Source organism: Rhea pennata, chromosome 1, assembly GCF_028389875.1.
Source record: "Rhea pennata isolate bPtePen1 chromosome 1, bPtePen1.pri, whole genome shotgun sequence".
NCBI lineage: Eukaryota > Metazoa > Chordata > Aves > Rheiformes > Rheidae > Rhea > Rhea pennata.
The window spans coordinates 213,924,028-213,950,456 of record NC_084663.1 but is presented as its reverse complement, the minus strand read 5'-3'; the positions used below and the strand labels follow the sequence as shown (position 1 = coordinate 213,950,456).

Genomic DNA, 26,429 nt, shown 5'->3' with positions numbered 1-26,429 from the left:
TTAAAAGTACATTGTGGTTCTGCTTGTTGTATGTGCTCTGTAGAAAAGCTGCAAATACAGTCCCAACCTATGATGAGCACAAATCTTTTTTTTTTCCTTCCCTTTCCTGTAACTTGTGCATTTTATTAGTGTGGAAACTGAATGTTTATAGTTCTAAAATGTCTTGGTCATTAGCTAAGGTCACTCCATGAGCTAAAATAAGAGAATTGTTGAAAGCTGAGTAAAGTGTTCCGGAGATGTTTCATGGACTCAAAGTATCAAAACACATTGTCTGGATATACCTCTAAGTGTTACTTGATTCATCTGGAATTAAATGCAAATTGCCCCTTTTTTCTTTTTTTATCGTACGGGCTTGCCATATTGAGAGGATGGAGTCTGAAAGGAATTGCAGGAGGACAAAGACATTAGACACTCTCACAAGGGTTTTGTAGTTAAAACTGTAGATTTAGTGGTTAAATGAATGTATTCCTGATCATCAAACAGCAAGAGCAACATGTTCATATATGAACATTGTAATTGCAAAATTATTTACTTCAAAATCTATACAACTAGTGTGCAGTTGCACTGTATAATGTACTATATTTGCACTTTTACAATCGTGAGGCCCATTTTCATCCAAAGTAATCTCCAGAATGCATTTTTTATGCTAAAAATACTTGTTTTCTAGCAGGCTCCTGTCTTATAAAGGAGCAGTGTGATAAATTCTAGCACCAGCACTGATGGAGAAATTATAGGTAAGCTAGGCAATTTTATTTTAAAAAAAAATCACAAAATAAAAGAACCATATCCAGAGCCTCTTTACTGTTTTTAATTTCATCACTGACTCTATTTTTTTTTCCCTACTGAATGTGGGAATACCTTTTAATTCTATGTCCTTGGCAATATATTTGGTCTTTTGCCTTATTCTTCCATCCCTTCTGTCCAGCTGCAGTTTAGCAGCTCACAGAATTACAGAGTGGTTGAGGTTGGAAGAGACCTCTGGAGATCTAGTCTAACCCTCCTGCTCAAACAAGATCACCAAGAGTTGTTGCCCAGAACAGTGTCTGGAGATTGGTGAATATCTCCAAGAATGGAGACTCCACAACCTCTTTGGGCAATCTGTTCAGTCACCCATTCTGTAAAGTCTTGTATTCAAAGTGAATTTCCTGTATTTCAGTTTGCTCATTAACTTTTGTCTTGCCACTGTGCACCATGGAGAAGAGTCTGACTTTGTCATGTTTACCCCCTTCCTTCAGATATTTGTACACATTGGTAAGATCCCCCTGAGCCTTCTCCTCTCTAGGTTAAACAATCCCAACTTCCTCATATGAGAGATGCTTTGTCTCAGTGACCCTTCACTGGACTTCTTCCAGTAGGTCTATGTTTCTCTTGTGCTGGGGAGCCCAGCACAGGACACCACACTCCAGGTGTGGCCTTATCAGGACTGAGCAGAGAAGAAGGAACACCTCCCTTGACCTTTTGGCAATGCTGATTATCCAAGAAGAAAATGAATATTTTCCTTGGATAATATTTTTACTCAAGTTGTTTTTTCCTTGCAGCAATGGATGCTTAGTTGATCATGAGAAAAAAGTTGGGAAAGAAGATTTTAAAATCTTTTGTGTGTGTATTCTGTCCCCTGAAGAGTGTTACTGCTTTACTATAGGTGTCTAACATCTAACTCTAGAAGAGGAGTTAGCAGCTGTTTCTTCTGCCAATGTCCTTGACCACACGCAGCTTTCACATGTTTGTACCTCCAACTTCTGACCTTGTTCAAGATTTTTTTTTTTTTTTTTGCTTGTTCTTGTTTTGTAAAATAGTATGCAGCTATTTTGTCTGGAGAACTCAGTAGGATTCTGTTCCCTTTATCATAGCCACATTCAACTTGCTTACCTTTTTCATTTAGTTCTGGCATTGAGGCTGCTGAAACACTTGTTGTCCCTCTATTGGCTTCATCCTCTCTGGTAATCATCTGGAGAAACTCTGTGTTTGGACTTGCTTCAGCTTTGTAGATGTGCATGTGTGTTTCTTTGTTTTTTTTGAAGCTATCAACCTGGACTTAGTTTTCCAGTTCTTTTAGGACTTGTAGATCTTCTTGGTTTTGTCTGAGATTGCATGCTTTTGTATAATTCAATTTTCTACCCAGGCTCAACAAAATGAGTTCTGGCTGCTATAAGGGTTTTTCTAAACTGAACTTTCTCCTACTCAGTCTTCCTCAATGGCTTTATCACTTTCATATTTTTCTTCCAACTGTTTTATGCCTGCTACTACTAACCAGTGAGGGTAACTTCTGCAGTGATGTGTTTTCAGAGAGCACGTTTGGGGAGACAGCATAGCTTTTGGATAATGACTAGCTTACTGTTATCACCTTAAAAAAATCAGGACTAGTCTCTGCAACTCTGTCACTCAAAACACTTGGTTGTGGTCAGAGGTGAGAGGCTGGAAGAACAAGATATGTTCATCAGCGACACTGAGCTGTAGCTAGATATTTGACCATCGAGCAGAAAAGGCTCCTGTCTTCAAGAAGCTGCATCTTATTTTCCCCTGCATTATGTGACTTTCAGTGCAGGTGGAGTCTTTCCCCAGATACTTATTTATTAGCAGCTGGATCCTGACTGCTTTGCAAAAGCAAAGTAAAGCCTCAGTCTATTCCCAGCTGCTTTTGAGAGAGACTTTTCTGTGTGCATTCACGAATACATGTGCCTGTGTCCAGTATCTGTAATAAATACTGTGGCAGAGAAGTAGATAAACTCTTCTTTCAAAGGGCAAGCTGTTCTCTAGTAAATAAGGTTGGAACCCTTTCTTTATATGTTCTGGCTGTTTTCTTGCTGGTGGAGTAGTTTGTGTAGACTATTTGGTATCTGTCTCTTTGTGCATATCTGTTTAATGCTAGCATTACTGGAGAGTGGCTTCTGGTGTAGTCTGTAGGGAGCCTTGTAGTGCAGTGGGGGGAAAGAAGGCTAAAACATGATACTTCTGTGTACTTTTTTTTCCCCTTTCTGAAAGTAGTTATTTTGGGTCACTCCACTTTTTTTCCTCTGAAAAATTAACTTTTTGTCCTTCACTTTCTGAAAACAGTATTTGTCAAAACAAGACCTCCTCATGGTGTACACATTACTAATGATTGTTGGGCATTTTCAATTTTCCACCTTTTTAGTTCATTGGGATTAAGATGTCTGTCTGCTGGCATTCTTTTTTTTCAGGGGATGTATGTGTGGGTTTCATCATTTAGAATCCAACATCTTGAGAGTGAGGAGCTGAGACACCTGCTGATATCCTCTATTGCAATATGCTGCATAATGTGGTATATAGATCTGCTGATAATTTAGATGGAATCTTATTTTTGCTGGATAGGGATGTTAACTGCCTGAGATGTGGTTAATGCAATTTTGTCAATAAGTTGTTGAAATGTGACTGTCCATTTCAACATCATCTGTATGGGAACAACATGTTGAGGCAGGTGAAGAATATGTAAGTAATTTACTTTGGTATGAGTGCAACAATTCCTATGTTGCTGCTAGGAAACTAGCTGATCACATGTGCTGTCTGGAGAAAGTTCTTACACTGAAGTAAATGGCTTTTTTCCTGTGATCCATAAAATTTCTGATAGTACTGCTGAGTCATTTGACCTGCTTAGGATTCACTTTTTGTCCTATGAAAAAACAGTTATGAGAGTTTGACATTTCTAGGCATTTTTGTGACTGCCTGATATGGAAAAGTTTGATATCTGACATTTGCAGCATAAAGCATTGCCACTGGCCTATTTTTGATGCCTTTTGTTTAGAATGTGCACTTGAGTCCCTTAAGAACACTGAAGGTTTTTGTATGACTTTCTAAAACTCATTCACATCATTCCAACATAACAGATGATTCAAAATGTCTTTCAAAATTTAGATGCCTGTTAGACATGTTAAAACTCAATTCTTTATCCATTTTTTGTCAGCATTGTACACCTTGTACTCTTATCTGTGATCATGTTACTGAATGTGAAATAGATCTGAAGCTGAAAAAAGTCAACAGTGCAATTGCATTCTTCAGTATTTCTGTGCATAAAATGACTTGTGCAATAATAGTTACTACAGTTCAAGAAAATGCATGCTAGGTCTAGAACACAGCTAAATATGCTAATACTGTAACATTTGATAGTTAAGTACTATTGTAGGCCTGACTTGGGCTGCTGCTATTGCCTCTTAAAAACTGCCTCTTCTGTTTACAGCCCATGAGCTTGTATCAAAACAGAGTTAAAATGTACTAAATACAAGATCAGTTATTCTCCTCCAGAAGGTGCATGCTTTTAGTCAAGATGGAAGAATGTGTTGATTCTTAAATTAACATTCTTTCTTTGCCTTTAGGATCACTCAGGTACCCTGAAGAATAGTCTTCTCCAGGTGGATCAGAACTGTGTTCGTAACTCTTATGATGTCTTCTCTTTGCTTAGGTAAGGTGTTTGAGAATATTCTGTGTAGCTATTTTAATTTCTGTAGTGTATGTTGAGGTAGCCTTTCCAAATACAAAATACTTCTAGACTGGAATTTGCAAGGAAGATTTTTAAGTAGTGTTGACTTATCCCTGGTAGCAAGGAGATGAGGTTTGACATCTCTTCCTTGGTATGCTCTGGACTTCTGCTTGAGTCATTCTGATACAGAACTGGTTGTGGAGCTTACCTCATGGATTAGTTTGTGAATGTTGAAACTGTGAAACTTTATTACTGGGGAAATTCTGTGGAAAGCCCCGCTGCATTCTCCTCAGTGGAACAAAAAGTGGTTTAAACGCATTAGAACAACAACTGAAAATACCTCCCTGCCAAAAACTAACCTGGCTGAAAGTGATATTTTTAAAACGAAGCAGTTATGCAAGTAAGACTTTTTGTTAAACCATTGAATTGAACTTACCTTTTGCACAATCCTCCGTTAGAATCCAGAAAAGCCATGCTCTGTAGTCAGGACCCAGTTATTCCAGTGCCTTTGTGCTGTGAGAGACATAATTGCACCTTTGGATGGACACTTCAGCTGTCTGCCTGTTGGTTATGAAAAACATGAAATGCTAGTAGGGAGGTAAGCAAGAAGGCCTTTTCCAGATCAGCTTTAATTATAATGGTTGGTGATTGTTAGCTGTGGAAAGCACAATAGAGGGTTTAAACACTGTCAGTGGGTTGGGTTTGAGGAATGCGTATTACAAGATGCTTTTAAGTTGCTGCCTTCAGCTATGTAGTAATAAGTGGACGTTCTACAAAGAAAACTCGTGAAGGAAATGCTTAATATGCTTTCAGGTCATTGGAAAAACATGTTTATCAATTGTATAAATCTAATTCATTTAGTAACCTTAACAGTAGATGTCACTGTTGCCTGTACGAAGTGTTAGCTGTATTTTCTGTACTGACGGCGGGGTGGTAGAAGTTAGCTCTAGGTCGCTTATTCAGAAGCCGCTATTTTATAAGCTCTCCTAAAATTTAAATGTGTTGGTTTTTTATTCTGTAAAACATATTTAAGGTAAAGACTGCCTTCTAAATGTCTGTCTAACTCTCATGGAAAACAACCGGGGGTGTAATATGTGGTTCCGGCTGCTTTCAGATACAGTCCATTAGAAATGAACTTTTATACTATCTAAAATTTAATCTTTGTTAAATGAAACTTAGGAAGTGTTTGTCAGTCATTCTGGCTGCTTTGTTCATGCATTTTATTTTTTCAGTTTCCTTTGTGCTTCTTTGTAGTGTCATACGCATTCCAGAAAAATATTCATTATTATATCAGCCGGTCACTAACTTGACTGACTGGTCCCTGTCTAACTCTGTCTGATCTGAGCTGTGGCCCTTCTCCCGCCAGTGACTGTCTCTTGTAAAGCTGCCAAATGAAGATGTCAGCTTTGATAGAGCTCCTCTTGCTGGATGCTCTCCATTGCTGTTTTGAAACCTGATTACTGGAGCCACACACTTTGCTTGGTCTTGGAAAGGTTGGACTCCAGGCATTATCTCTTATGGGTTTTGGGTGCGCTGTTGTGCAGAGATCCTGTTTAACGCTGCCTCTGAGCTGAGGCTTCCTGCTTGCTTTTACTTTGTCCCAGAAGGAGTGAGGTTTTCCCAGCCCTCACCACCAGGATGCTACTGATTGTATTTCAGTTGACTTTACCTGCCCTATTGAGGAACATATACTACATTGTCTGGTTCCTACAGAAGTTAAGTTATAATCTGTGAGCACACCTGTATGTGTTTTCTTTTTTGCCTGTTTCCATCCAAACTAAGAGTGTTCTCAGGGAGCTGAGGCAAGGTCTTCCACGTGGTTTTGGATCCTTTATCTTTCCTTCCACATCAACTCAACTTTGGACAGATAAACTTTCACTACCACTCTACCACTGCTTACTCTCGGTATCTAGCTCAAAAGACTTGTGATAGCTTTTTTTTTCTTCTTCTTCTTTTTTTTTTTTTTTCTTTCTAATAACTTCTAGTCTCTTCTTGGCAGGTGTTTTTTTCTTCTTAGTAGGCAGTGTGTGGGTTTGTTGCCTTCTCCTGGAGTCCAGAATTGAGTAATTAGCCTGTGGAAATCTTCCCAGAGATTTTTTATTTTTATGAGGAAGTTTGACTTATAACCAAAAGAGGGGCATAATTTGAGTTGTAATTCATTTGACAGGACATTTACACTGGGAGGAAATGAATTGCTGTCCGCCTGCTTCTGTCCATTGGCTATAAAGAGAATAGGGAAGTGTCTACACTGTAAAGGTTTGCATCTGGTCACATAAATCCCACGTTTTGAAGACTTTTTTTCAGGATTTGGTATTTGTGTTTGCAGTAAAAATTCACAAGCTGCACATGTGGTTTCCTAGTGTTTTTACGGGATATTACGAATATGAAGAACAGATTGTACTGGTTTAATTTTAAACTTCTCAAAGGAAGCAAGTCTTGGGGATGGTTGTATCTGCATCTGAATTATACCAGTGGTGCCGTACTGCATAGCTACTGTGATTGGCTCTACGGCACAGGGAATAGAGAGCAGGTTCTGTTTTAACTGTTACCCCTTGAAGTTGCAAAACGAGAATTTCTATTACTGGCTTCAGTCAGCTGCTGAAACTGCTTTTTGAGGAAGGAAAAATTGTATATAAATATATATTTTTTTTCTCCGATGAAGTGAATAGCTGCAACTTTTAAGCTTATGAATAGCCCGTAATGAAAAGCACGTGCTTGACTGCATTTAGTGTTCCTAGTTGATTTTTTTAATAAACATAGTGTGAACAGTAGAATTTTTGTAAGTATTGGATTAAAATGGTGCATGTGTGCTCAGATGCTTAATTATATGGGTTTACAAGTTAGTTAAGAAGGAGGAAAAAGCTTATGTAGCCAGACAGCTTAGTTTCACATAAGGAAGTTCTCAGCACCTTGTGAACCTTCTTGTTCTGGGGCAGAGACAAGATCCTCAGGCAAACATTGTTCTGCTAATAAGTTGTTCGTGCCATATGGAAATGACTAATGTTCTTACAGCCATTTGCCTTAAAAAGACTAACTGACAAATTAACCAGCCCAACTGGAAAGCTAAATTTTTTGAGGTTTCTCTCCCCTTGGCCATATGCTCATATTTGCTGAGAATAGGTCACTTCAAGGCTTTCTGTATTTTATGTAGCTGGTAGTAATAGGTTGTACAGTAACACATTTCACCTTTCACATAACACACAGGATGGGCCAAATACATCTGAGGTCATGTTCTGGACATGTCTCCATAATCAGACTCAGCACGTTTGCAGCACTGATGGGAATAGGTTTATATTTAGTATTCTATTAGTTTCCCATTCTTTCTTTTCTTTAAAATTTGAAAAATAGACCTTTCAGTATTGAGTGAAATTGGGATATACTGGCAATCACTAAAGACTTAAAGACCGTTATATTAAAACATTGTATTTTTGTATTCAGGGACTGAAACAATATACCATGTATTCTACAATGGTTTTATTATAGCACTTAAACTAATTGAATCTCTGATAACATTTTCATGTCTATATATGCAAGTGCAGGAAGTTCTTCTGAATTCTGCCTGGAGACAAACAGTACAAAAGAACTAAGAAAACCTGGCTCTTTGCAGTTTTGTTTCCTATGTTCTTAATCTCTCCAGTCACAACCTCTTTCTTTGATTTAGCTATTGCTTTAGCAGATGGGATGGCATGTTTGTGCTATTTGGGTCAGCCTGTATAAATTGAAAACACTTTTGGTTGTATTATTGCTAAGATTAAAAAAAAAAAAAAAGTTGCATTTTCAGCACTGGAGATGTGTAAAAGAGCAGCTCCGAGTAACTACCGTGATATTACTAGTCCTATCTATCCTAGGTGAAGTTGATTTAAGTAATACTGCAAGTTGTTAAAGTGCTTCCAGTGCTGCTACCACGTGTGAATCTGATCTAGTGGAATGGTCTTGAAAAAGAGCAGCTGCAGAGAACACACAGGGCATCCCTTTATCAAAAAAACCCAGGTCCTTATAGTTCTGGTCACAAGCAAATATGCCTGCAGCGCCCTGAACAGGTAAATGTGACTTTTGTAACCAGATCATAAAGTTAAGTGAACAATTCCCTTGTATTTCATTTCGCAGAAATGACAGCGCAGGTTGCAATTTAGTGATTTTTTTTTTTTAATGGCCTAAGGTGGCCAATGACAAAACACTGCTCTGAAGAGGACCAGGGCTGACTTTCTGAACCAGCAAGTAATTATTGCATTCTAGGTTAGGGGGCTCGAAAACTTATATCCACTTTTTTTCTTGAAACGAATCAAATGCACATTTAGCAATATTGCAGAATCATGGGATATTTGGGGTTGAAAAGGACCTCTGGAGATCATGTAGTCCACTTTTCCTGATCAAGCAGAGTCACCTAGAGCAGGTTGTCCAGGACCATGTCCAGATTTTGAGTATCTTCAGGGATGAAGAGTCCACAAGCTTTCTGGGCAACCTGTGGCAATATTCAATATTGTTGAACATGGGCATGCTCGTACATGATAAGTAGAAATACAGTTTCTACAAATTGTCTTAAGTCTCACTGCTTGAAATATTCCTGTTTTATCTTTTGTAATCTCACAGGCCAGAGACATCCTTGAAGTTACAGACTTTTTCAGGATTTATATTTCGTAATAGAGTTTTTCTTTTAAAGAAAAATAAATGTTTATGATTGAGACTAATTTATTTAAGAATACAAATTTAGGTAGTGCTTGTCTGCAATCTGATACTTTTGAGTTGTTGTTAGCAACCAACTGTCTTAAGAGGCGAAGTCTGAAATATGGAGACACCATATAAAAATCATTGTTTTGTTTACCTCTGCTTATGCTGAGAAAGAAGCTTTGTAACAACTATTGCCTGTATGTTTAAATTCTTCCATCTTTAGGAGCAGTTTTAATTAACAAACAAAGTTTACATAAATTTATCTGTGAAATGAATAATAGACAAACTAAGAGGTCAGTACGAGCAGTTGTAGCATTGAAAAAGTTATTAGCTCAGAGTTGTTTGTCTGAGACCACATAGTGGAAACACATCAAAATGTAGTAACTGCTTTTGGGCAGCTATTTTTATCACATGAAAATTATGCTAAACACGAAGCTGGTTTTCATAAGCTTTCTAAGTGAGGAGCAACCGAGTGAGCACAGAAAGACCTTGCTTGTACCACTTTGAGCAAAGGCTTGTTACTGGGGTACATTGGCCTGTTTCCAGCTAGAGAGGCAGTGCAAGACAAGTCAGTCTTTAACCATGCAGGAGTGTCTTGGCAGCCAGCAGCACAGTAAGATTTTTCTGTTGTAGAATATTTATAAGCAGCAGTTCCTAACTTAAGGCTAAAATTGGTTTAGCTTTATGGAGAATTAGACCACTGAATGATCTAGCCTAATTAACTCTTTTTTTTTTTTTCTCCTTCCAATTATTCATTAAAGTTGGTAGCTGCATTTTCATTCTTGTCTAAAAAAAAGTTCTCCTAGATGGAGAACACAATGTGATATGGAAAATAGGAGCGAAGTGATGTGAGTGAGGTGTTTAAATGATCTTTTTACAGCTAAAATTGTACTGATGAAATTTAATGTAGCAATGCAAATAATCGGGAAACGAGATATTTAAAAATATCCACTAAATCTTTGCTTTCTGGCTTTCCTTTGCTGTTCTTTCCTCAGACAAAGATCCCAAGTCATGTTCCTGACCAAGATCTCAATGTTGTATTTGTGGGTATTTGTGTTCCTGTTGCACCTTGAGAAGGTAGCGTGTGTGTGGCAGGAGATGCTGTCATTCAGCTGGCTTGTCCTAGCTTTTTCTGTGACTAGCTTCCGTAATCAAATTGTTGGCTGATACTGCAGATTTTAATGTTGCTACTGCTGCTGCCATTGCACTCTCCCAGCAGATCTGGGAGTATAATACCCCAAGCGTGGAAGGTGTAGGGTTCTTCTTGGCCTCACTTGTGTTCCTAGATTAGTAAATTCCTCAACTAAAATTTCCCTTTGCTTGTGATAAGTAAGTGTGGCAGTTCTGTGATGACCAGATTTGATGTTCCTAAATAGGAAAGACTTTTACCTGGAAGATTTGGCTTTCCTTACTGTACAGGCAGCCGAGGCAAGACCATATTGAATAAAACATTTATGTTGTAGCAGATTTTTACCACAAGTACAACAGGGATGTTGTTAAAAACTTGATTAAATTCAATTTCAAAATGCTGTTCAGAGGAGACACTACACAGGTCTTGGGCAGAGCTTCAAAAGCAGCTTTATTCTGCTTCTTTATTTGTCATACCAATCAAAAGACCATACAGATGAATCCATTTTGGATTATGTTAGAAATCATAACCCAATCCTTTCCTCATCTTAATCCTTTCTGTAGCTTGATTACAGTAGAAGAGGAACAGCATGTCACTTACTTAAACTAATTTAACAGATATTTGGAAGTGTTTAAAAAGCAGAATTTGGGGAGGAATTACACTGAGAATCACATCTTTGTGATGACTTTGTCCTGGGAATGGTTGTAGTGTTTTTAGATCAGTGCTACCAATTGCTCTATCCTTCGGCCCGGGCAAAGACTTCAGTTGTATCTCAAAAGCACCTAACAGCATCAGGAAAAGTTAACGTTGTGTTTTGACAGAGAATTAATGTAGTGGATTAAAGATCTCATCAGGAGATTGGTCTAATTTTTTTGAAGATTCAAAATGGAGATGTGTATGGGAAGTGGTCTTTCTATAAACTAAAGCTTACAAAAGAATGCATTTATGATTGAGGAGCTGCAGAATACTTGTGTAATAGTTAGGACCATCTCACAGAATCAGTAAGATTGGAAGGGACCTACGGAGATCATCTAGGCCAACAGCCCTGCTCAAGCACGGTCACCTGGAGCATGTTAGACAGGGTTGCATCCAGGCAGGCCTTGAATCTCTCCAGAGGAGACTCCACAACCTCTCTGGGCAACCTGCTCCAGTGCTCCGTCACTCTCGCAGGGAAGAAATTCCCCCTCACGCTCAGGCGGAACTTCCTGTGCTTCAATTCCTCTTGTCCTGTCACACGGGACAACTGAAAAGAGTTTGTCCCCGTCCCCTTGACGCTCTCCCTTCAGGTACTTGTACACATTGATCAGATCCCTCCTCAATCTTCTCTTCCCCAGGCTGAAGAGGCCCAGCTCTCACAGCCGTTCCTCAGAGGGTAGGTGCTCCAGCCCTCTGATCATCCTCATAGCCCTACGCTGGACTCTCCAGTAGCTCCATGTCTCTCTTGTCCTGGGGAGCCCAGAACTGGACCCAGGACTGGAGATGAGGCCTCCCCAGGGCTGAGGAGAGGGGCAGGATCACCTCCCTCCACCTGCTGGCAACACTCTTCCTAATGCACCCCAGGAGACCATTGGCCTTCTTGGCCACAAGGCCACATTGGTGGCTCATGGTCAACTTGCCATCCACCAGCACTCCCAGGTCCTTCTCTGCAGAGCTGCTCTCCACAAGGTCAGCCCCCAGCCTGTCCTGGTGCCTCGATTATTTCTCCCTAGTTGCGGGACCCTGCAGTTGCCTTCATTGAACCTCAGGACGTTCCTCTCTGCCCAGCTCTCCAGCCTGTCCAGGTCTCTCTGAATGGCAGCACAGTCCTTCAGGTGTGTCAGCCGCTCCTCCCAGCTTGGGATCATCTGCAGACTTTCTGAGGAGGCACTCTGTCCCCTCATGCAGGTCATTGATGAAGAAGTAGAACAGGATGGGATCCAGTACTGAGCCCTGGGGGACGCCACTACCCACAGGCCTCCAACTGGAGTCCAGGCCACTGATGACGACCCTCTGAGCTCTGCCTTTCAGCCAGTTCTCAATCCACCTCCCTGTCCATTCGTCTAACCCACGCTTGCTGAGCTTCTCTAGGAGGATGTTATGGGAGACAGTGTCAAAAGTCTTGCTGAAGTCAAGGGACACAACGTCCACTGCTCTCCCCTCACCTACCCAACCATGTGTGCCATCCTAGAAGGCTATCAGATTGGTTAAGCAGGATTTCCCCTTGGTGAATCCATGCTGGCTACTCCTGATCACCTTCTTTTCCTCCATATGTCTGGAGATGACATCCAGAATGAGCTGTTCTGTCAGCGTTCCAGGGTTGGAGGTGAGGCTGACCGGCCTATAGTAGCCCTTGCCTTGTGCTAGTCTAGTGCCAGGTCTCTCTTCTCTAACTCAGTTCTACAACTGTGAATTACAGCTAGTTCTCTTGGAAGGAAATTTTTGAGTTTGGGGATGAGCTCCAGGAAAAAGTGTAGCAGTATGCAGCTCAAAGAAATGAGTCACCTGAATACTGACTGGTGTTTCTCCCCCTTCTCCCTCTAAAGGATAAGACCTGTTTTCAGGTGTCAAATCTTGTATCCATCATGTGGACTGCAAATAGAAAAACACAATTCCCTTTGGGGAAGCCTGATGTCTTTTCAACTTGACTTTATGCATCTTCCCTTTTGGTTATGCAGTGGAGTTTAGCCTTAGGCTGACTAACTGCTTCAGGACAAGAATTAAAATGTGTATGAAAATTTATTGGAGGCTGCATAGCAATGAAAGGCAATCAAAATCTGCTGGTGTCACTGCCATGCTTCTGATAGAGGTTGTTGTGTATTTATGCTAATAGGAAACTTATATGTAATTTACCTTCCTGCTATAGAAGACAACTCCAATGCGACCCTATTTGTTGCACTGGCAAGGGTTTCTATAATAGCAAACTTAGGAATGCTAGTATAAAGAACAAAAGGTAAACTTAATTTTTAGTTGCCACAAATATTTGTTCTTTGAATAAAAATCACACTATAGGCCTATGCTAGCCTAGGGGCAAATCTGTAAATTAGAATACAAGAGAATTAGAGACATAATAGGAAAATTTCAATTCTGGGAAAAAAACAATCATTCGTACTTCATGTTTAAGACAAACTGTTCTCTCTATGCCCCGTGTTTTTAAGGTGATCTGTATACTAGCCGGCTCCTTTAAATGATCCTCCAAGCAGAGGCCTGGGTAACTCCTGCTGCTAGTCTGATGGACATAATTTTCACTTTCTTCTGCAGGATGCAAACAGTTCAGAGCATCCACTGTTGCAGTGTTCTCACGAACTTGATTATTCAGGAACTCATTCAAGTCCTGCACACTTGTCACAATTCAGAACTGTTTGCAAAGATGACAGAAGATACCTCTGCTTCAACAGCGTTGTCTTGTGCGACCTCCTTACGCTTCTACAAGTCGGTGCTGTAATAGCTTAAGGGAGCGAGTCAGGAGACTTATTTTATTCCACTCTCACTCCCTAGTGTCTTTTCTTGCCCTCTATCAGCTTTTGACAAATTGTAGGAATAAGTTTCTGAAGAACTTGAGGAAGGGAGTGTATGATCATAAATCAGAAAAACCTTTCTTGTGGGAAAGTGGATGTAGCAAATTATGGTTAAAGGGGCTATGTAAAATACATGTGTCTTAGAACTGCCTGGCACTCTCCGGAATCTACTCTCTGGGCTGAAATAGGGGTGTGTGTTCAGTTTTCTGTATTTAATAGGAAAATCTTGCATTTTTTTTTAATAAAAAGATTGGGTATTGTACTTTCAGGAGCCTACATCTCTTTTACTACCAGAAGAGTTCTGTTCTGTTTTCTAAATCCCCAGTAATAATCCTCAGTTTAAATTTAGGCTCACTGTATACTAAGATTGTTCTGGCAAATGTGACTGTAGGCACTTATTTTTCTTGTGAGAAGTAGCTGTAATATGTGACTGCAGTAATTAATTGATATATTTTTGACTTAAAGTTTTTTTCATGAAAAATCCAGATGTCTGTTAAAAACAAACAGATATTTGGAGTACATGACAGAACTACTGCCATTTTTCAAATGTCTAATAAAACTGAGACTTTTTTCATTAATATAAATATAAGCATATGTTAGCTAATAGGCACAACTGTGAATATGCTCCAGCTTTCAGTTTCTTTACTACATGAAGTATTTAGCATGATCTGTCACAGATGGCCACCTATTATTATTATTTTTAAAGATGACAGCCAGGAATGTCCTTACTACATGAAGTAGTAAATCGCGGGAATAATTAATGATCAAGAGGGGACATTTCAGTTGCAGGATACTGCAGTGCCTCTTAAAGAAAAGCAGTTCAGCTGAAACTTAAAATGTAACTTCAAACTTATTGCAAGCTGAGAGAGCCAGCGCGTTGTTACAGCGTGTTCCCAAGTTGTAAAGTCAAGTTATTTCAGACTATTTTATTCCCCGGCATTTGAGAAATTTGAAAGAATGCTTGATCTTGCAAACGAGACAAGGAGGTTGTGCTAAGAAGTTGTGTAATGAAGTTGGAAACTTAGTGCCTCTATTTTTTTTCCAAATCAGTACTTGTGTTTAACCGATGGCAAAAACAAATCCCACTGTAAAGATGTGTAAAGACACAAAGTTACTCAGCTTTTTCTTGGCCAAACATTATGTGCTAGAATTGTGTCAAATCTTACAACCAAATAGAAAGTCAGCTTTGGAGGGAGGGATTTTAGTTCAGAGATGAAAAGCTATTCTTTTGAAAAGCCATTTTTACTGGTTAGAAGGAAATTCCCAAATAGTTTTGGAGTTGCTGAGATGTTGGCTAGCAAGTGAAGAGGGGAGAGAGATTGAATTTCTTTCTGCAGGTTCTTACTAGATCACTTATGGATGAGGCTTTTTTGATCCTAGATGCTGATACATGGCGAAAGCTTTTGTATATATACCGTTCTTTCAAACTTCCTTTGGATAGGAGAGTATTTTGTTACCTCTTAGTCTCCCTCGTCTTCAAAAGCAAGTGAATTGAGGGTGGAGGCAGGGCAATAGCTTCACAGATCTCCGCCTCCAAAGTATTGTAAGATGACCTTCTTCTGTAAAGAAGTTTGAATGCCTGCTTTGTTTTTCAGCACTTTTGCAGGCAACAGCGTGGAGCTCACCTGATCTTGAACAAATGCACAGCAGCTATTAGGGGGCCCCAAACAACAGCAGTAAATCTTGTCACAGTTCCGTTCGTTTACCCTACTGCTGGCTTGCAGTGGCTATGAGCCGCTGCAGAGACCCTAGAACAGCCTGCAGACGCTGCATGACGACACTGTTGGCTAAGCTATCTCCTGGAGTTCTTAGGTTTCTGCTGTAATTGGCTTGGCTTTCCTTACTGCTGAAGGAAACTTGGTAGCAGGCCAATGGCCTCTTGAAGCCATGAATTAATTTTAATTCTGAAAGTGCTCTGTAAGTGCTAATTTTAATTAAAAAAAATAATGTAGGAAGAATCCTGTTTTGGCTGATAGCATGTAGATTATGCCATCAGCTGGCTCATAACCGTCAATTACTAAACCGAGGCAAATTGTACTCAAAGCACAAATTGTGCTAACCGTAGGCTGTAGCTTTGGACTTGCGTTCAAACTAGCAATGGAAACAGCATGTGGTCAATTAGTGTTGAAACTTCTATCTATTAACTGTATCCAAACTTTAATCCTTAAAGTTTATAGCCTAAATTTGCTGTTCGCCATTCATTGGTGTAATTTCACTGAAGTCTATCTTGTGCGTGCAAGAGTGATGCCCAGAATTTCCAGGCTGCTGTTCTTACAGTTTAGTTTGTATTCCTTTTGGATGTCCAAAGATTGCCAAGTGGGTACAGTGGGGGTTCTTTGGGTGGGAGAGGGAAATTTTTGTTGACAGTTGCTATTTTTGTGATGGTATGTCCCTAAATTTTTAATTTTGGAAGGCTTAACTTCAGGTGTGGACATGACCTTACTGTTTCCATTTTCAAGTTCTCAGGACAACAATTAACATACTGTGATTACAAGAATAAAAACTTACTGATACTGGTTGATTCAATATAAATGGCACTACTGTTTGGCATCAAAGGATCCTCATTTAACTAAGCTTTTTTTGTACTTCAAGGAATGACTGGAAGATATTTGGCTTAAAAAGAGATTTAACAAAAAATAGTCTTGATTATTGAATTATTCCATATATCAGTCTCTATAGGTTAGGAATATACCTTTAGAGAGAGAGATTCACCAAATTGAAAAAATATCTGAAGGAATGTCTTGGTTTAAGAAGAAAGTCTGAATAGATAACTGTACCTTGTGCTTAAGCATGGGTAGAAGTACTTGAACTTGTTATAAAATTTGTTTTGGGTTGTTAACTGAGTATTGATCCAATCGTTGTGAAGAACTGGCATAACAAATAACCCCCTAATACTTGTATCAGTTATGTAAGTGCTCTTTCACTGAGTTCTCAACATTGTTCCCCTGCCCCCCCCCCCAGCACACACACACTTCTTGGTGCTGAAGTGGCATGATTCAGACTTTACTGAGCATCTTCCTTAATCAGTTGACAGGCTAGATAAAGAGTACTCTTCCAGTACAAAATGAGATGAAGGGGAGAGAAGGGGAAAGGGACTTTCACTCTGTTATAACTCCCTAAGTCTTAACTATTTGAACTTTGAGTTAGACTTTGTAATGTCTGGAAAGAAAATGTTCCAGACCTTCAGGAAAGAGCAAGCTGGAAACTGTTGAAGTAGGAAACTTAAGAGCCCTCTCTATGATGTGACAGCAGAGCTTTCAATGACGTTCAGGAAGGGAGGCAAACCTTGACACTTACTTGTGTACTGTGTGTTACACAACCGAAAACATCAAGAGATATTGATGAATGTGGGAGGTATTAGAAGAAGTCCTCTGTAGGACATCCTCGTTTTCATGAGGTTTTGTTACTCCAGAGGGGATGTGAGATGGAGCCCTGAGGTGACCCAGCCAAGCTGGCCTCAGCAGAGTAAAGAAAAAGAGTAAAGAAGAAGCAATAGTGTGAAGGAACTAAAGGTGTCTATTCTAAGTGCATTCACCTTGAGTTTATAGCATGGGAAAGTGCTAAATGATAATGACCTTACTTAATATTCTGAGTATTAGCTTGTCCATATATTATCTTGTCTTTTAGTGGTTTGAGCTAGATGGTGAGGTTAATATGCTGTGCGTGCTGTTAGACAGATGGGATGCCAAAATGGGATAGTATGAGAAGGAATAAGACTTTGTTACTCATAATGTGAAGCATGATTCCTGGTTATTTTCTAGTTGCATGCAGAGCATTACAAATTTAAAAAGCAATACTTCCATTGGTTGGATAAAACTGGAAGAGATTATGTGGTTGTAAAAGAAAGGAGCTGAGTGACCTCTTCTGTATGCTGTAATGCTTTGGTCCTTGGTTCTTAACCATTCTTTTGAAGAGGTAGTAATTTTAATTTTCATTAACAGAAATGGTCATTAAAACAGACTCGGATGTTTGGTCTGCTAGGTAGATGTTTGCCCAGCAAAATAAACATTTCATGCGATAGGTTATGTCGACCACATATTACTGTTCTAGCAGAACCTTCAGATGAGTTTAAATATTTACTCTAGTATAAAGGTACCTGAAGAAAATCCTTGCGAAAGGAAAAGACACTAACAATTAAACTATGAATGTAAAAGTAAACCTGTTAGCCTGCTTTAAAGGCATACTCTGCATCTTTAGATCACTTCCTATTCTTCCAAATAATACGGTAAGTTCTAGATTCCACTGCAATGCTCGCTAGTCCTAAGAGATGCACTAATGCTCTTCTAGATGCACTTTACCATTGCTGTTCTCTGAGTATCTTTTTTTGACAAATACAGTAACAGCTCAAGTCTGTCTTCACCCCAAAGCCAAACTAAGTGATCATAAACATGTAATCATTTTCTTTACTGCAAACCTGATTTAAGAAGTTTATAGTTTCATTACAGAGGAAACAATAGCATATTTGAAGATACTAAGGGTGGTTCGTGCCTTGGTTGCAGTAAATGGTGGTTCATACTCTTGGCCAGCATGGCTGTATGTTAGATAAATACCTACTTTTTTTTGGTTGGCTGGTGTCAGCAGTGCTCGCTGTAACTGCCATGTATTTATCCTTATGTCTTGATGTTATCAACCATGCTACAACTTAATAGTAACTTCATGAGAACTCTAATTACCCGTGATGTCACCTGTAGCTCTACATCTTTGGCTTCTGTTGAATTTAGTGGCTTAAAAAGAGCATCTAGTACTTGATAGATTTTAGGGTTGCTCCTTCCCTTTGGATACTCATTTATAAGCTGTACAACTTACGATTACACTTTGTTTCGTTTCAAACTAGATCATGATAATCTGAATTCATATCACTTCTGCTCTTTCTGGGGTAACTGGAACATTCATCATTAGGAAGCATGTGGGAGGGAATCTTTAGTACAGCTATAATTCGTCTTCTCTTTACAGGCTTCACAGAGCTCAGTGTGCAATTAAACAGACTCAGGTAACTGTTCAGAAAATAGGAAGAGAGATTGAAGAAAAGCTGAGATGTACATCTACAAGCAATGAACTGGTAGGTTTGTCATCTAAAACCTAAAACCTTATTTTATAGGCCTGCTGAAGCACATGACTGTGCTTTGACCATCAGCTTGCTTGCTTCTGTTTTTTTCTTTTTTTCTTTTTTTTTAATTCAATTTAAGCCCATTACTTTAAGTGGAAACTTACCTGAGGAGTATGACATAATGGATTTTAGATTTATGTGTGTTCTTGAGGTAGATTAATCAATAGCTTATTCTATTTTTGACATTGTTTTATATAATTGTTTTTATGCTCTAAAAGCATAGATACTGCACAATGAATAAAATGTTTGCCAGGAAAGACAAACCTGTAATAATTTGAATTAATTTTGAAGAAAGCTTGCAGTGGATTTAGTGGAGTGAGTCTCCTAGCTCTACCTTCTTGCACCCTACTCCCTTTAGGTGAATGGGATTCATGCAAAAGCTTTCACTGCAGTGAATATTAGTTGTATTAGATCTTGAAGTGGCTTTTAACATTTTGTTCCACCTGTCTTCCTCCCCTTCCCTTCCCCGCTCCCCGAAGTTGGAAAAACAAAAAACTATAGTGGCACTAGTGTTTCTGCACAGAAGACCTTAGCTCAGCTCAAAGTAGTGAGTTGATAGAGCTGAATTGCTCATGTGCTCATGTCATGAATTGCTTCATTTATAAACTTATATTAGCACCCACTGGCATGCATCTGGTGCCTTGTATAATAAAGGGTGAACTTCTTGTGATGTGAATGTATCTTACTTCTCTAAGCTAGACTTTGAGTTGAGAGTACTTGAATAATTCCCTACAGTTATGAACTCGGATAAGAGATAAATAAACTTCAACTCTTCAATTTTATCTACCCACTCCAATCACAGGGTTGTCTTGTAGACAGAGAAGTCAGCTCCCTTAAGGGGCAGTTTAACTTCTTATTTGAGTAACTCCAACCTAGATATTCTCTTTATAAATGTGTGAACTGGAGTTTCATTCCTTAATACTGAGTCACGTTACCTGCTGGGGACTGAATGTACATGTGTAACTGTAGTAAATATGAAGTGGAGGGAAAAGTTCAGGAAAAGCTCACTACTTTTATGCAGCTAGCGTTGAAGTAACAATATCTCCATTAACTGCTTGAAAAAGGAAAAGCGAGCTGAGTAACACAAAGTGACAATGTCTGTTAGTACTTACAAATATCCAATTGATAGCTCCTTCAGGTTTTGAATTGTATCAGAGGCATGACTGGACTGCACTGAATTGATGTAATGTCCATTTTGAATCTATTTTCAGTTACTCAACAAATATCTGGAAAACATGGTACATATTCCTCCTTTAAAAAAAAAAAAAAAAAAAGAAAACTATAATGAAAGAAAGCTCTACTTCATCACACATATGGCAGCACAATTTCCTAATTGGCAAAATGCATCAAAGAACAGAGCTGCTTCTTTTTAAATGCACAGGAATAAATTTAGAGTAGATACAGGAGTTATTCTAAAATTTGTAAAGGAAAGTTACTTCAAATATAATCCTGCGTAGTGACATGATTTGTTCCCTGCTATATGTGCTCCTGACTTCTGTAGCCTTTTCTCATCACCCTGAAGTTGAGAAACGGATATAATAATGTAGCTCAGATAAGCATTTTTCAAGCTCCCTGCTTCAATTTGGCATAGACTCTTCCTTGCTCATCTCCCCTCTTGCTACCAAACACTTTGTCAAACAATGCTTGCTGTACTGTTAGCTCTCTCCTATTAGTTTCTTTATCCTTATCCTGCAAGTTTCTTCCCACCTCTGCTCCTGATTTCTGCCCTGGGCCAGGATGCATCACTGAGCACAGGACAGGAGATGCACTCCATAGGAGGAACAAGTCCTGCAGGATAGAGCTGAAGCTCTTCCTCCAGAGCAGTAAACTGATTAGAGTTCTTGATAATGTATTGCTTGTGGTAACCTATTCGGTTCAGTTTTGCTTTAGCAGATGCTATTCTTGTCCTATTTTTCCCTTTTCTTTCTATCACCTCTGTTACAGAAAAGCTTGCATGCAGAAAAACTTTTAAAAAATTAATCTTCAGTTTTTCTTCTGATAGAAAAAGGAGAGTGAATGTTTACAGTTGAAGATTCTGGTGCTACGTAACGAACTGGAGAGGCAGAAGAAGGCTCTGGGTCAAGAAGTAGCCTTATTGCACAAGGAGCGAAATAACTTGCATGAAAGAGGTGGGTGTAGAAATATTACTACTTCTACTGCTGATATTCATAATCCACTGATCAGAAGAGTAATAGCTGGCCTTATAGTAGTGGTGATCAAAAAAAAGGTGGTGATTTTATTTTATTTTTTTTTATTTTTTTAGTCTGTGATGTGCTTGTGCTTTCCTTTATCTGAAGCTTTCAGCCAAATGCAAATTCTTCACCACCTGTGTCATATTAAATTCTTGACAAAAACATTTCTGGTATCCTATCTCTAGATAACTCCTTAATACGATACCTGTATAAAGCAATTTTAAGCCTATGCTTAATTAAAATTGTATGAGAGACTTGGAAAAGCTGCAGTATAATGCAGCAAATGGCATGATGCAGGCACATCTTAGTGTCGTGAGCAATGTTGTTATACCTTTGGTTGGGATTCTATTTTAAGTTCTAGATGACAACTATCCTTCTTAATAGCTTAGCATGTAAGTGAAAGATGAGATGCTCAGTTTCCTTCTTGTTTTGTTTTACTGGGAAAGCATCCTATAGTAAAATGTTATGCTTTATACTACACTGTTGTCCCTTTAGATCTCACCAGCAGCAGAGCTACTCAGATGTTTGATCATCTTGCAGGATATTTTTGAATTTTCCAATTGAATGCATAATTGTTACTGAAGATGAAATATTTACTGTGCAAGTACTTGAGTTGCATTAACTGAATTGCTGTATTACTAGAGACATGCGGGGAGCAGGTGTTAAAGGAGAATGAGATCTTGGTGGTGGTATTTGGCTGGTGATTAGTGTAGAGTGCATGAAGACAGATGTTTCTCCTGCACTGTCATTTCCCAGTTTGGCCGCTTACCATCGAAAAGGGGCACCTAAGAATAGTTGGAGGCTTAGTGCCAAAATTTATGTCAGTATCTGCTTTTGGAATGTCAGATAATTAAGAAAATATCTGATTTTTTTTTCCTGACTCTTTATGTTGTATAGAAAATGTATTCGAGACTGAGTACCAGAAGCTTCAAGAGCATAATGAATCCTTGCATGAATTAAGAAAGGAATGCACTGCGAAGAGGTAAAAGGACCCATGGCTTTTTTCCACTTGTCTGTAATTGGAAAGGAAATACAGGCTTGTAAATAAGGCATTTGGCTTGGATTTGTATTTCACTGAATTATCCATATTGTCTCCCCCAAAAATTCTGTTAAGAAATCTTTGCTATAATTTCTTGATGTCTAAAGTGGGAATTAACAATGGTAGGCCTGGAAGAGAAGAAACCAAATACTCTGTTGCACCTGTAGACTATCATAGGACTTCTAATTCTGTTTTATAGATCACTGCTTTGTAATACTTAATTGTCCTAGTCAGAATATACCTATAATATGACATACCAACCAACCAAAAATTAAAAAAATAGCTGTATATTGTGTTTATCCTTGTGAAATTACTTAGCCCCCTGGAGGGAGGGAAAATGATGCTTAGGACAATGCAGAAGGGTTACAAGGGCTCGATGTGTTTACTCAAAACTTTGAAGAAACTAATGGTTTTGTGTTCTCTTTCCCTGAAGAGAACTGTTTTTGAAGACGAATGCCCAGCTGACTATTCGATGCAAGCAATTGCTGTCGGAGCTATCCTATATCTACCCTATTGATTTGGTATGTTTCAGGTTTACCAAAAACTAGCCTCAAATGAAATGAATTTTCTGTTTCTTACATCTGAAGCAATTCTGTTCTCTTCCTGATGAAACATGCTCTCTACTCATGCTGTTTTTCCATCTTTCTTGGATGTGGTATTCTTAAACCTCATAAGGAGAGAACTGTCTTATGCTAGCATCTCTGTCTCAGCTCTAAGAGCAGAGTGTATGTGAGTGTATATGTGTTTGTATCTACAACTTAATGCATGCTTGCAATGTCATGTGTAATTATTTAAAGTAAAGCTGACAATATGTTAACTAAACTTTAAAAGATTGCACCAAAAAATTTGCCAAAAGATTCATCTCCTAAGCCCTTTATAGGTTGATTAAAATGAAGCTCTTAAATATTTCTGTATTGTTACTTTCTCTGAATTAAATGTGGAATAAAATACCATCTTGATATCACTTTGGATTTTGTTGACTATTTAATTCTGTTTTACAAAAATACTTGCTTTACTGTCATAGGGTTTTGTACAAGTTTCTATTTTTTTTTTTTAGGAATCATTGACCCAGATTCACTTTCTACTGTTGATTTTATATTTACAGAATGATCAAAAGGATTACTTTGTTTGTGGAGTCAAGCTTCCCAATTCTGAAGACTTTCAAGGTAGCTGGATATTCTTAATTTAGTGCTTACAGTTGACATGGATCTAAAATTAAGTAAATGGAGCAATAGCTTAGGATAGGAAAACTATGACTGGAAAAAGATCTAGACTAGAATATAACTTTGAAAGTGTTCAGTTAGTAGCTAGCATAAATGATTTTACTGTTGATTCTTATAAGTACCACCTCTGTATTTTAAAGCTATATAATCAGACACTGGAACAGGTTGCCCAGACATTTATCAGCTGTTGTGCAAGAATTGTTGTGTGGTTTGCTGTAGTTTTTAAACTTACCAAATAAGTAATTTGCATAAGTATGACTTTAAAGCTGCCTCACAGTAATTCCTGCCTTGGTATGGCAATATTTCACTGGTCAACCTCTGTTGTAACAGCCTACATTATCCTGTTGCAGACACAAATACGTATGCCTGCCTGTGTAACAGTTGTACAGGTAACTGCATGCATGCGTTTATCTACAAATGTCTGGTATGAATTGGAAATTCATTAAATCCCACTTGTGAACGTCTTGCCTGGCAGAATGAACAACTACTGGGAGCATGTGGTTTCCCAAGTAAAAAACCTCAGTCAAATATCTAACTCTTTGTAAAAATTTCCTATAATAATTAACTTATGCTAATAATATGTATATTGAATGCTGGAATAATGAAGGTACAAGCTTTAATACAAATTAATTCGACAGTATGACGAAGGTCAGTTTATTGCATTGTTTTGCTGATTGCACTAAGTCTAGTAACTCAGTTTTGTAATTCTTGAGAACCAGTAGTATGCACCTTCTGGCATATTGGCAGTTTACTGCTGTCAAGTAGTCTTAAAAATTTCTAAATGCTCTAAAGAATTAATAATACTGTATTATAGAAAAGAAAGACCTGGCATTCCGTTCAGTGAAACATGGAGCTAAACTTGAAAAGTTGTTAGCTGACTTACTGTGTATGAGTTAGACAGCTAGTAGAAAATTATACTAAAAAAATTGAGCATGTAAAAACAAGTTTTGCTGGAAGTGTTAAACATCTTTTACTGGAGCATTCTTTTATAAAAGGGTGCAGTTCTTAAATCCATATACGATGTCTTGTTCTACAGCTCAGTATGATTTCATAGATCTTAAGCGTCATTAAATGCTTTCTTAAAGAGGACCTTAGTTTAATTGATTGCCCCCAGAAGACACTTCCTTGCCTCTGAAGAGGAGACATCTGTCATGTTTGTGTTAAGATGTTCACTTTTAAAATGCTGAGGAAAAATGAGAAGTTTTTATATGGGTAACATGTGGATTGTAGAAAAGGGTGTAATTTGAATCAGAAGACCTGTGTGTATTCCCAGCAAGTGAAACTTCAAGGTAGAACCTTAAATGCCTATCTGATAATGATACTTCAAAACCATGGGTTAGTGTAAGTTTTTTAGGTTATTGGCAAAGAACAGATCAGATTCTGGAGTGCAGTGTGTCTCCAGCTGATCTCTCTAATAAATAAAGTTATGGAGGAGTGCAGCTTTTCTCTGATCTTGGCAAAATGTCATCTACATTTAGAGAAAAGCAAAAAGCTTAAGACTTGAATTTGGGCTTAGAAATGTTCTTTCACTTCTTCCTTTCTTCTTCCCTTTTTCTGCCCACCAAACTTGAAGAGTAACTTCTAATTCTGAAAGTGTAAAACTGGAAGGAGGACTTGGCAATCACCAATTTTATGTTGCCTTTTAGTGAAGGATGTGAACAGTGATGTGAAAAGCATATTTAAGTCTATTAGGTTATAACTTCTGATAATTTCAGTAGCTTTATCATGCTTTCACTGTGCAATAAGGATGAACTTTTTTTGAGTTTTCACTGAAGTTCAATTGGTTAAATAATGGATTTTTTTATTTTTGACAGCAAAAGATGACGGAAGCATTGCTGTTGCCCTGGGCTACACTGCTCATTTGGTTTCAATGATTTCCTACTTCTTACAAGTGCCACTCAGGTATCCCATAATTCACAAGGGCTCCAGGTCTACAATCAAAGATAATATCAATGACAAACTGACAGAGAAGGAGCGAGAGTAAGTATCCTATAGATATATCTAAGAACTTTCTTTCATTTTTATTTTTTTAAAGAAAAACCATAAACAGTCCTCCCCAAAACTTGAACAGTTTTGGGTAGTCTGAAGCGATATGGAGTCTGAAGTTGTTACTATCTCTATTAGTCGTAGGGTGGCAGTTTCTGGTCTGATGTTGGAATCTTGTTTTCTAACAAGACTAGTCAGTCCAGCTTCATTGTTCTAGGTCTGTTGGCAGATATGCTATTTTTACTATGTGCTATTATTACCTTTGTAATAATGATATTAAAAATGTGAATAGTGTCTTGGAAATGCAAGTTGTGGCTGCAGTTTGAAAAACTTGCCTTTCGTGCGTAGGTACTGGCTATGGGAGTAGGCTGCAGATGCTAGATACCAGTGTAGCCTTCACTGAGGAGTTGCTGCCAGTGGGGCAGCAGTGTTTGATAAACATGACAAAATAAATAGCTTTCTTAGTGTAGGGGATTTTAACCACTTAAACAAGAATGTAAATTACCTACTAATCAATTTAATACTCAATTTAGAGTTTTTTTTTTAACATCTTATCTAAAATAATGTTGTGCTTTAACGTGTAGCTAGGCTATTGCTATTGTGCTATTAGGAAACTATCTTACTGTCCTTAAATCCACTCTCTGAACGTCTTCCCCTGCCTCTTGGCCCCTTGCCAATCTTCCCACTGTCATTGCACCTGCGGACTCTAATGGGAAAATAATGGTGATTATTGGTTAAGCCTCACTTTGCAGCCTGCAACCACACAACTCAAAGGAATGCAACACTGACCAGCTGTGGGAAGCCAGCTGTTGCACTCCTTCAGCATCTGTACTGTTGGCTTCAGATTCAGGCTTGTGGCACCAGTAATTCCATTGCTCTTCCTCTACGTTTAAAGGCAACATTTGAAAAAGGAGCAAGGGAAATAGTTTTTTGTGGCTAGGGGGAATGAATTTGTGGAAAATGACTGTCTTTATCATGAAGACTCTAATTTTTTTTTGCTTTGGAGATATATGATCAAAGCTTTTAACAGTATTTCCTTATAGTCCCCATCAAGATGAAAAGGCTTTTTCATGCTGTGCATAGTTGAGAGGATCTGGATATTTAGAAGTGTTTAGTTTCTGTTTGTTTAGTGTCTTTCAGCAGGACAGGACTGGGAATT

General features: G+C 38.5%; 1 protein-coding gene across 2 annotated transcripts in view; it reads left to right on the top strand.

The window, feature by feature from the left end:
- The window catches only part of UVRAG (UV radiation resistance associated), a 97,183-nt gene that overhangs the window by 23,549 nt on the left and 47,205 nt on the right, over positions 1-26,429 (top strand). Inside the window, exons 6-12 of one of the 2 annotated variants that reach the window (XM_062567451.1) lie at positions 4,329-4,414; positions 18,677-18,782; positions 20,833-20,959; positions 21,920-22,004; positions 22,495-22,582; positions 23,167-23,227; positions 25,099-25,264. In XM_062567451.1, the coding sequence (XP_062423435.1) occupies positions 4,329-4,414; positions 18,677-18,782; positions 20,833-20,959; positions 21,920-22,004; positions 22,495-22,582; positions 23,167-23,227; positions 25,099-25,264 (719 nt within the window). Of the gene's footprint in view, positions 1-4,328; positions 4,415-18,676; positions 18,783-20,832; positions 20,960-21,919; positions 22,005-22,494; positions 22,583-23,118; positions 23,228-25,098; positions 25,265-26,429 lie in introns of both variants that reach the window. The other variant, XM_062567450.1, reaches the window with a different exon arrangement.